The 12,350-nt window shown below is 45.1% G+C and overlaps 1 protein-coding gene across 3 annotated transcripts in view; it reads right to left on the bottom strand.

Moving 5' to 3' along the window:
* gpc3 (glypican 3) overlaps positions 1-12,350 on the bottom strand; it is a 262,295-nt gene that overhangs the window by 123,581 nt on the left and 126,364 nt on the right. For all 3 annotated transcript variants that reach the window (XM_054738126.2, XM_070550394.1, XM_015950414.3), the window contains exon 3: positions 1,892-2,577. In XM_054738126.2, coding sequence (XP_054594101.2) covers positions 1,892-2,577 — 686 coding nt within the window. The remainder of the gene's footprint in view (positions 1-1,891; positions 2,578-12,350) is intronic.

Below are 12,350 nucleotides of genomic sequence, written 5' to 3'. Positions count from 1 at the left end.
CCATTCCTTTTGACTGAAACTGCTTGATTTTATTGTGATTTGTATTTTCTTCTTGCCACTGTATTGCTTCTTAACCTTTTTATGTGTATTTTTATTGTACAGCATGTTGATACAAGTGGTTGTTTGATCAGTGCTTTACGTATAAATAAATTGGATTTGGATTAAATGTTCAGTTACTGTGTTGATTTATTCTTTCTATCAGACCATTTTAAACAGGTGAACATATATTTAGTACGTGATTAAATTATAGTTGAATTTTTGGCATTGGTGAGGAACAAACAGAGTAACATTTAGTCACGGAGATCATCGTGTTGCAATGCATATAAACTGGTGGACTGGATCTGCTGTGATCTACGTCTGAGCATGGATAGCAGATGTAACTGTAAAATGGGGAAAACACGAATAATTATGAAGACTTCAGCCTGAAGCAGGTGCTTGTACTGGATGGGCTGATTGTCACTGATTGCACCCATAAAAGTAATTAAGAGGAGAAAATGAAGGTCCAATAATAACTGGGAAATGCAGCTTGAGAGACAGGAACAAGAACCTAGAGGAGCTAAACGTGGAATATGGGGTTAGAGAGAGCTACACACTGCATTTGCAGAGAAACATCTAAGACAGGACTGGGTTGGAGTTCTGTTTGCATCTTCATGGACCTACGCTTTGCGCTGTATAACATACGAAAGATCAGACCATACCTAACACAACATGCCACCCAGCTCCTGGTGCAATCTACTGTCATCTCCCGCCTCCATTACTGCAACGCTCTTCTAACTGGTCTTCCAGGCTGTACTGGGAGACCTCTTCAAACGGTCCAGAACGCAGCGGCGCGTCTGGTCTTCAATCAGCCTAAAAGAGCACACGTCACCCCTCTGTTCATTGAGCTCCACTGGCTACCGCTAGCAGCACGCATCAAATTCAAATAGCTAACACTAGCATACAAAGTCCGAGACGGTACGGCTCCCATCTACCTGAATCCTCTTGCAAAGGCTTACGTCTCGGCCCGGCTGCTCCGGTCATCACAGGATGGTCGGCTAGCAGTGCCTACACCACGCTCAGGACAATCCAGACTCTTCTCATGCATCGTTCCACAAATGTGGAATGACCTTCCAAGCACGACCAGAACAACGGCTTCCTTTTCAATTTTCAAGAAACTCCTGAAGACCCTGCTCTTCAGAGAGCATCTTCTAAACTAGCACCCTCCCTGCACCCGCCCCCCCTCTCTACTGTCCTCTCCTTGTTCCCTCCTCTCCATGACTGTTGTTGTTGTTATTGTTGTTGTTGTTGTTGTTGTTAGCCTCAAGGGCAACATGCCGATTATCACTTGTAAGTCGCTTTGGACAAAAGCGTCTGCTAAATACATAAACATAAACATAAACATAAACATAAACATACGGTTTGGTTCTGATGGATACAGCCTGTGTGGGTCGGGGATTTTCTGGTATCAAATTTATTAGCATCAGGTTTAAAACGTTTAAATGTCAGAATGCTGAATTTAAACATTTCAAGAGAACACTGTTGCCTTGATTCTGGTTCTGTTAGAGAACCTTCAAGTTCTGTTGGTTCTGATCTGGTCACCTCGGTTTAACTTATAATGATGGTTGATGATGATGATGATGACAATGGTAATGATGATTTCCTCCCACCTGATCCCTTAGGTGTGTGTGTGTGTGTGTGTGTGTGTGTGTGTGTGTGTGTGTGTGTGTGTGTGTGTGTGTGTGTGTGTGTGTGTGTGTGTGTGTGAAGCCAATTATTAGAAGAAATAAACCAAATAATAACTACCAACATGCTTACTTTTCCTATTTGATTTCGCTTTAGTGAACTGTCCCTTTAGCTCAGCGCCGTTCACCGTCTGACAGCTCACTAATGTGTGTTGGTGTTCGATACTCACCAGCGTGCTGAGGCGGCTGCGGGAGTTCACAGTGTGCTTCAGAGCCAGTTTAATCATGGCGGGCAGTCGGAGAACAACAGCCTCCATGTCCTGCTCCCCCCTCATGCCTCCGGCCAGCTTCCCCAGTCCGTCGATGTAGCTCCTCCAGTGAGGCTGGACCTCTGCTGCTCCACCCAGGCAGCTCTGCATCACTGCCTGACAGAAGCCCCTGCAGGCTGGTGGTCCCAGCAGGCCCTGACAGTGTGGGCAGTACCACAGCCTCAGCAGGGCCCGGCTGCAGTCTCTGCCGGGTCGCAGATGGTCCGTGGTGTTGACTACCTCGATGCCCAGGTTCAGCGCCTGCAGGAAGACTCGAGTTGCCAGGAGGGAGCGAGACAGACGGGTCATGATTAGCTTGGGGTAAGGGCCAAAGGCTCCCGAGTCTTTCCAAGCTCCCCGTACACACTCCTCCGACACAGAGGAGCTGCTGCCCCCCACCAGGCGGCGGTATGCAAGGGGAAACAGCTTCCCAAAGAACGACGTTACCATGTGGTCCACTGTGGAGTCCGAGCCCAGAGTGTAGAGGGACATGTCCAGGAAGAGCTGTCCCACAGTGCTCTGAGAGCTGGGCAGAAGACCCGGGAACTCTGGCTTCAGCATGGCCAGGGTGGAGTTCCTGCCATGACGCAGCACCAGGTCGAAGGCCTCTGCAAGACCAGAGCAAAACATCAGAGCGTTATTAGAAACCTGTGACATTTGTTAGGTTCACAACCTGTCGAGAAACTGGAGTCAGTTTAGCTGAAACACCAACAATCAGAAAGCAGCAGCCTCTTTTCCTCCTTCACAGGTCTCTGCTGCTCAGCTGGTTTCACTGTGCAGTGGTCTCGAGTGTAAACGAACCTGTGGGGGAAAGCGCTCCTGTTTGGGGAAGTAGAAGTTAGCCGGAGCAGAGGGTCTTACTCATTACTATTCATGTTTGTCAGATGTCTCACCTCTGATTGGCTAACAGCAACACCACTCAACCACTGGCTCTGTTTGTTCTGCAACGTTGGTGTTTTATCTCCACAAATAACTCAAGCCTGGAGGAGTTCTGCTGAGTTGGGGAGTTGCTAATGCTAACAGTTAGCTTCCACTAGCCGAGACGTGCTCTACTCTCTCCTGGAGGCTAAACCAACAACAGCCTTACCCGTCACCATCATCATCATCATCTAGACTATTTTTATTTCAACATCAAAAACCTGCATTAAAACATTTTGACTCAAAACAAAGCTTCTGAAACAGATTTACTCTGGCTCTTATTCTGAAAAATTAAAGGAAAAAATCCTCAAAGAATCCATTAAAAGAGTGTTTAATGTCAGCGTGTCTGGGCCAAAGAGTCTCGGCCGTGTTGGGAGGAGGGAGGGATGCTGGAAGCAGAGACATTCGGCGCTGTTTGGAGGCCTTATCATCAAGGTGGCACACGACGGGAGAGCTCCGTCATCGACCCGGTGGCAGAATGAGTGAGAGCTCCACAACGGAGGGGATTTAAAGCTCCATTACTGAACTTAGCAGGGGAGCTGAGGCTCGGTGAAACGAAGCTTTGGACAGGAGAATGGCTGCAGACGCCAGAATCCCATTTATCCAGCAGCAAGGCCACTTAATCACTTGAGAGCGATGGCCACAACTGCTCTTGAAGACGGCGGCGCGGGGAAACACTGGTTTAGCGGACATTAGAGGAAGTTAGTTTTGTGCTGCAACAGCTTGCCATTTCATCTTTCTTATTTGATTTTTCTTGCTTGGACAGTTTAATTTCTTTCTTGTCATGCTTCTGTAGGATCAAGTGAGCCTCTCAGCTCAGAGGTTCTTGGAGAGCACAAAGAAAAAGCCCTAGTTCTGTTTTCAGAGGTTTGTTGGACTTATAAAGTGTTTCTTCCGAATCACTTAAGAGACATCTGGAATGAGGGTAACGGTTTTACTTTAGCGCGATTGTTTCTCTCAGTGGACAAAAAAGACCAGAATTCATAAAAATTAAATGTGTAATTTTGTGTTTTTCTGCCTCTTTTTTCTTCTAAAGCCGTCTCCAGACTAAAAACAGCCACATTAAAGTCTACAAACACAGAGAAACTGCAAACTCTTTGCAGAACTGAAGTGAGTTTATATCATTAAGAATATTTTAATGTTTTACTGGAGAATGACCCAAATGTTTGTTTTTACTGCCTGCAGCTATAAGATGAAAGGTGGGTGATAATGTTTTTAACTGTGTGTGTGTGTGTGTGTGTGTGTGTGTGTGTGTGTGTGTGCGCGTGTGTGTGTGTGTGTGTGTGTGTGTGTGTGTGTGTGTGTGTGTGTGTGCGTGCGCGTGTGTGTGTGCGTGCGTGTGTGCGTGTGTGCGTGTGTGTGTGTGTGTGTGTGCGTGTGTGCATGTGTGCGTGCGTGTGTGTGTGTGTGTGCGTGCGTGTGTGCATGTGTGCGTGCGTGTGTGTGTGTGCATGTGTGCGTGCGTGTGTGTGTGTGTGTGTGTGCGTGCGTGCGTGTGTGTGTGCATGTGTGCGTGCGTGTGTGTGTGTGTGTGTGTGTGCGTGTGTGTGTGTGTGTGTGTGTGTGAGAGAGAGAGAGAGAGAGAGTGTGTGCATGTGTGTGTGTGTGTGAGTGTGTGTGTGAGAGAGTGTGTGCATGTGTGTGTGTGAGAGTGTGTGCATGTGTGTGTGTGTGTGTGTGTGTGTGTGTGTGTGTGTGTGTGTGTGTGTGTGTGTGTGTGTGTGTGTGTGTGTGTGTGTGTGTGAGAGAGAGAGAGAGTGTGTGCATGTGTGTGTGTGTGCGTGCGTGCGTGCGTGCGTGTGTGTGTGTGTGCGTGCGTGTGTGTGTGTGTGCGTGCGTGTGTGTGTGTGTCTACAGTATTGTGTTCCTTTGTTGCTTAGAGCAAATCTAAAACTATTTGCAAATAAAACAGATAATTTGTTATTATCTGTTTTAAAAGAAAAACAAGGACAGGGAAACTACACATCACCCTTTCATTACTGCCTCACTGAGATCATTTTAATTTGGATTAAAGCTTTAATTAACCTCAGTGACTGATGGAAGGACAGAAATGCACATTTCCTGTCAGTAAATGTGATGCATGGATCTGTTGTTGGATTGGAAACACTAGAATATGGTGCAGAAGTTCATTTACTCTGTCAGTAATCCAGATTAGACTGAGAGACCATCTAAAGGCTCAGGAACCCTTAGCAGGCATTTTGACTTCATTAGCAGATTAGAGTCGAGAATACTGAACTTTTTCACAATATTCTAATTTTGAATGTGGGATTTTCACAATTATAACAAATACAGACCTAAAATATCTGGCTTTGCATGTAATGAGTATATTAGTTTCACATTTTAAGGTCAATTACTGCACAAAAAACCCTCATGTTTTCTGTTTTCACCTGTAAGAGGGAATGGGTGAGTGTGAGAGGATGTGAGGGAGCAGCAAACATCTGTTTGGGTTCCCCAGCCTGCTGCGCCAGGAGAGCCTCCCCCTGTGATCAGTCAGCAGACAGATGTGAGACGAACCCAAATTAAGAGCCCTAGAAATGGAAATGGAGCGTTCTCTATTCCTGGTGTTTGGTTCTTGATTAGAAGGCTGTAGGCGGAGGAAAACGCTGTTTGCGTCTCCTATCAAAGCCTGTAATCCAGCTGCTCCCTGCAGCAGCTCTTACACCACAAAGAGGACAGCCACTTTATAACAGTAAAGAGAAAGACTAGAGGGCTCTTCGATGGCTCTGAGTGGCCGGGTCCACAGTAAGAAGAACCATTGTGAGCCCATTTCCTGCGCGTGCTGCTAACTCGCTGTCATCAGTGAACGCCTGAGCAGGATCAGGTGTCGTTTAATGGAGGGGATGGAGGGGTTTCATGTCAGGACCCGTGTCATGTCAGATAAAACTGTGTGAGGTCAAGAGTACGCATTACCAGAGCAGGAACACACCGGGTCACACTTAAAATTAGCATTAGCGCTCATTTAGTTAGCGTCACAGAGGCAGAAATGGCTGCTTGGCTGGAAACCTTCCTCCCGAGATACTCCTTTCACAAACTCATCCGTCGAACGAGGCGGAGGGACACGTCCCTGCCTGTCCTACATTACCTCCATCAGGACGCTGCACCGGGCAGATCATGTTTACTCCGAGGAGTTGAAGCATCTCGGCTTCCCCGGCCGATCAGAACCGGATCTATAGTTGATGACTCGTTGATCTGCTACGCCGTGTGTGAACCCTTTATCATCCTACCTCCTGTCAATGTTATTATACCCAGTAGATATGCACTGATCAAGCTGATGCTTTAAACGAAGAAAAGAATGGCCCAGTTCATTCTGACATCTAATATGTCTAAATAACAGTTTGCACCACCCAGTCGGTGGTCGGTAACGTGCCGGCGCTGACGGCGTGGAGCGTGGTTGACACGCCACCTCATCCATCCATCAGACGCTCCTACACACATTAGCCACTCAGGAGAAGAGCACATCAATAAATTACCAAACCAATGAGACTCGCTCATTTAGGTGATGGGGTTTCACCTCTGGCTGACTCTGAGGTGGACAGAGGTGCATTAACCGGTCCAGGCCTTCAGAACCAGTGGTCCTGATCCACCCCATTTCAGTACCAGGAGATTTTTAAACTGATCTGACCTTTACCAACAGTCCATCAAGTTGTGTTGGACTGTATGAAGTTCTCACCTGATCCTGGAGTAAATTCAGCCGAGGTTGTGTGCGTTCATTCCTGATGTAGCGTGATGACGGCTCTCTGATGTGTGCCAAAGGTCACATTTGCCCAGCTGGGTCAAGCTGGGTCGAACAGTACTTTTAGAATCCACAGTTTAACCCAAGGAGCCACGATGTCTGCTCAAGATCATAACACCATATCTGCTGTTCCGTCCCAAGAAGGACACTTCAAGCCACGATGAAAATAATTAGATAATAATTAATAAACTCATTGATTTTATTACTGTTTATTATAATCATCATAGCATGATCACTTGGTTCAATGTAAAGGTATTTTAATTACATGAAGTTGATTATTATGCTTTGGGTATAATAATAATAATAATTATAATGATTAAAGATGTGTTCAGCAACAAGGTCGAGTCACCCTATCCAGCTAACACAGAGTTCAGATCAACAATAACTGCATCACATGTTTTTGACGCATGAGCAAGCTTTCTTCCGGAGAGAGAGGGAGTGGTCCTGAGAGCTTTTGGTAAAAACTAACATCACAGATTCAAGTCCAGTTCTTGAACCAACTCCACGAGGAAAGGAGAACGGCCGTCTCCTAAAATCCACCTGCTGTTCTAGTCAGGCCGACCAGAACAGCTAAAGAATAAACGAAGCTGCCACCAGCTAACGAAGACTCTCCCAGAGTCATTGAGTTCTGAAGTTAAGTTAAAGACGAGAACGTTCATCTGCCAAACGCTTCATACACCGAGTGACCCAAGAATGACCCAAGAAGACATCCCAGGACCGATCTGGCCGTGCTAGAGGTGTTTCTACCAACCTCGTGCCTGGAGGAAACCCATCTCCACCTGGACACTTCGGATCCAAACGGGGGTCTTCTGATTGGGTGAGGTAGACCTCGAAAGAATGCGTTTGATGCTGTTTCTCTCAAAATAACTCAGTTATCCGCAAAACATCATTTTCACCAGAACGCTTCCATTCCCTCTGAAAGAAACCTTCTGAGAACTTCATTCATGCATCCAAATCTCACCATTCTCATTTTAGCTCCATCCAGTCTCAGGTTTGCTTTTAAACAAGTTTAATATCAAAGCTGTTAAGGATTGTCATTAAATTGCCATCCATGAATTGTCATTTTATAATTGTCGTTTCAAATCTTTAAGTTTAAAATTGTTAGTAATAAATTTCTTCATTTTTCAACTTGCCTCATTATTGAAACGAAACACAGAAAAGGTGGAAGTTTCTGGTTATCTGAAAGCAAAGATCCTAGCTTCTGATTCAAAATAACTTTTGCTATTAAATTTAATTATCTAAATTAAACATTAATCTCTGGATTAAAACTTAGATCAACAGGTCGATGTATGAACTTAGATCGATATATAAGTATCCGGGATATTTATACATATGATATAAGTTTCGTAGGTTAATCTGATTGGTCATTTTTCTGAATCTCCACTGAACAGCACAGAGGTGATTCCAGTGTGCAGAATTAATTCTACACTGAACATCAACATTTCAGTCAGGTTCTGGTCTAGACTTTGACCGGACCATTGCAGAACCTTGGTTCTGTTCTTCGTCTGTGGTTCTGTTGTGGCTCTGCTGCTGTGTTTAGATCGTGCTGCTATTTTATGACACAGTTTGGTCCAAATTTCAGCTGTCGGACAGATGTCCTCACATCACACCCTAGAGAATTTGGACCACAGACGTGTTCATGGTGGGGTCCAAACCATCAGCCCTCCACCACCGTGCTGACAGCTGCCATCAGCTGCTTCTGACCAGTGATGCTTATATGATGAAACTTTCTGCCCACATTACAAAAGCTAAAAAGTCAAAGTTGCCATTGTCTCCAAGTCTCCTTGACCCACCATCAAACATGGTCAGCGCACATTCTGCTCAACAACCTGTGTGCTGAGAAGAGCGCTTCCCTGAACAGTCGCTCATTGGCTAAACAATTAAAGACTAAAGTAGACATCTGACTATTAAAATAATAACAAAATCTATTAAGCATGTACAAGTGTGACCTATAAACTCACGTGTTCAATACAAACACTCCAGCTTATTTTTTGTAAAACTAAAAACCAAAATCAATGCCGACTAAAACAAAGAGAATTTCCATCCAAAAGAATGAGACAAAATCTAAGATGGCTGCCAAAACAACACTGTTTGTGACAATTCGACCCCCCTTTCATCGAGTGAGTCATTTGTGTCTTTATTATAGAGACAATAGCTGCGTTTTCATGTGCCTAATTTCCTCAATCCGATTGAAATCTTGGTTGATCGGAATTTCCGAATCTCTGTTCACATGGACACGAACTGAAATGATCCGATCATGCCGTGCGTACATACGCACCAAGCATTTAATCCGATTAAATAGGTTGAGCATGCGCAGAGTTGCCTTTCACGAAAGAAAAATTGTAAACAAACGCCATGAAACGAAAAGAAAAATGTAAAAACAGAAATAACTATTCTTCCTGCTTTCCTGATCCATTTATTCAATTTAATATTTTTATTTAGCTCATAGAAGTTACGTTTTCTTCAGTGAATAACTGCAGATATATGCTTTGCTGCATTTTATTGTTGATTAAAATAAGGGAGGGTTATGTCTGCCTCTTGATCAGCTGGTCCGCAGGTCTGAATTGACAGCTGTTGCGCTGCGCTGCGGCACAGAGCGGGGGTGGGGGGGGGTGGGGGGGGGGTTAGCCTCATGTTTTATTACTGAGCTCTGTTGTGGCTTATTATTAATAACATGTGACAATCAGCTGAAACTGTTGAGAAAAATCTGTTCAAACAAAATAACAGAAGATGTTCAGAAAGTTTAGAAGCCTGTGTTCATCATTAACGAACCGCATCTCAGGTCATCTGCGTTTACGTGCTTTTAACGAACACGGACTTTACTGTCGTCCAGAGTATTTTACCGAGGACGTTTTCCTACCCAACATCAGCCTCCAATCAGGTCTGTAAAACCCAGATTATCCTGTGTTCTTTACAAGCGCGTCTCCATCACCTGCTGCAGAAGCTGCTGTGTTCAAAGCTGACAGAAACGGGGATCCGTGCGCTGCAACCCCCACGATAAACCTGCGTATTTCCAGTAAAGATTTGAACGTGTTTGTCGAATGATTTGTGCAATAATCAGATTTTTATTTTACTTCCACAAAATGCAAGTTCTGAATTAAATATTACTGAAACGGGACGGCTTGTTGTCGGATTTAAAAGCCGCCGCTTGTTAATTACACCGTCATTTTTGAAGTCAGGCAGTCCAAATGACAGCGGAGAGGCCCGCTGGCTGTTGCACACATGCACAGTGGGCATTGTTTTACCCCAACAATCCGAATGGCTGTGCACATGCACGTCAATCGGAATGAAGAACGGAATAAACCACCTCTCTCAATCGGATTGAAATTTCAATCCGATCGGGCCGAATCGGATCAGAATATTCTGATTGACATGTTTACATGCAGAATTTTCAATCTGAATGGGCATTCAATCCGATTAAATATGCGCATGTAAACGTGGCTAGTGTGTTGTTTCTACCATTAATCTCTGGAAATATCCATCAAAATGTTGTTGAAAATGAATTAAACGATGCCCAGACGTTGAAAAATATTGGCAGCTTCGCAACATATGAGCATAAAAATCTACGTTTCTGTGCGACGACCTTTTTAGATGCCATCTACAGGAGCACTGTAGCCCCCTATTGCCAGGGAAAATACACACTGTCTCTTTAAATGATGAATTCTTCTTAACGATGCCTGAAAAAGGTGATTTAGGCCCTGTCCACACGTAGCCGGGGATCTGCCAAAACGTGGATATTTTTCTACGTTTTGGCCTGTCATCCACAGGAAAACGGAGTTTTTTCACACGAAAACGGATCTTTTTAAAAACTCCGGCCAAAGTGAAGATCTGCGTTTTCTCCGTTTTGGGTGTCTGCGTGTGGACGGACAAAACCGGAGTTTTAAGGTCCGCAACGTCACTTTCCGCGACAAAAAAAATGCTGACATCACGTGTGCGACCTGTGTTTACACTAGCCGGCATCATGGAAGCCCTCAGAGCTGCGCTCTGTCACTACCCGATCCATCAGTTGTCCAAGCGCTTTCTGCTTGTTTGTTTTTGCAAGCGGAATTACTGCTCCTTGCGGAAGACCACAGACGAAGGACGAGGTTAAGACCGGGGGAAGTACTGCCGCCTACAGGTCTGGCATGTCCATAACAACGTATTTATCCGGGTACGTGTGGACAGAGTTTGTTTTTAAAACGCGGTGGTGTGGATGCAAGTTTTTGGAGGGGCGGATATTCGTTTTCAAAAAAACCCGGCTACGTGTGGACTAGGCCTTAGACCCCCAGATGTTCCACAGAGGGACTAGATGTGGAAACAGGTGCGTAGAGGAGTAAAGGCGGAACTGTTGGGTTTTAGAAGGATAAACTCTAAGGCCACCTCTGCTGGTTACCTCACGCTTTTTATGATCTTTTAATTGTTTTACCCTTCGTTGGAAAACTTTGTTTTTGTCTGCTTGATGTTAGATTTCAATACATTTCTGATTATTTCTGTTATGTGCCGATACGTAGAACCCCAGAGCTGACATAAGGTGGATTTTCCTCCGACGGAACGGAGACCAACTCTTAAACACAGCTCTGAGAAGCTTCGCAAAACTGATAACATGACCCAGTTTCACTCAGATCAACCTGGTAACTCGAGATCGAAGCGACCTACTGTCCCTTTTCTCTTGTGGGATGAGTGTGCGTCTGATCCGCTGCCTCGGGCTTTAAGGTCGGCGGCGGCGAGGCAGAGCGGGGCAGGGAGGGATGGTCTGATTCCAGGAACAAAGCAGATAGGATGCTCGTAAGGCCTAGATAGCATCACCAGTGGACCGTGAGGGCCAATGGGCAGCGGGGTACAAATGAGGCATGGATTAGGTTACTCCATCTGTTAGCGAGAACGTCATCACACACACACACACACTCATATGTAGACAGACACACACACTGCAATCACCGAGCACAGCAGCAGCCAGCTGGTGGCAGCGGGGGCCAACATTTGGCGAAGCATGGTGGGGGGTAAAGGTGTGAGTCAGGTGTAAGGATGTGCACCCACACACGTTTCTGTTTTTGCTCATCAGCCTGTGACTTAAGGGGAAATATTTAGTCAGAGCCAGAAAAAACAAAAAACATTAAAAATGCATCTAATCAGTTGAAAAATAGTTACCTGGAACGCACCACCCTGCACTGGTGAAATATTTAAAACTAAATAAAAAATCTGACTTTTTTCATGAGAACGTCCCGGTTTTTCATTGATCTTTTCAGTTTGGGTGCTATTTTTGCAGCCTTTGTGCTACTTTTCATGCTAGGATGGAGCTGAACGAAGAAAAGAGACAGAACAGAGAGAGAGATGTGGGAAACGTGAACCACCCAGATGTAAACCACACAATCCACTACAATAGTTACACCTAATAAACACAAGTGCTACATAAGTGAAAAGCAGTGATGGAAAAAAACATCTGCACACACACACACACACACACCCTTGTGCATCGTCTGAATGTTTTGCTTGTTCGTGCACAGCTCTCCTATCCTCCCTCTACTTGCACATCTGAAGAGCATCTTTCATCAGGCCTCTGCACGGTGCATACCTGGCTCTTCTCTCTGGACTTGCAGACAAGCTATTTAAATTTTCTCTTTGGTCTAGCTGTTTGGAATCCTTCAAAGACCTCCTGACTGTCCAACAGCACACAACTCCAACTAGAACTCATTATTAATAACACATAAAGCATTAAAGCACCTTCGTCGGCTGTTATTCTGCTGTTTCTGT

The sequence above is a fragment of the Nothobranchius furzeri genome, chromosome 1 (genome assembly GCF_043380555.1).
Source record: "Nothobranchius furzeri strain GRZ-AD chromosome 1, NfurGRZ-RIMD1, whole genome shotgun sequence".
Lineage (NCBI taxonomy): Eukaryota > Metazoa > Chordata > Actinopteri > Cyprinodontiformes > Nothobranchiidae > Nothobranchius > Nothobranchius furzeri.
This window is presented reverse-complemented; position numbering and strand designations above follow the sequence as displayed.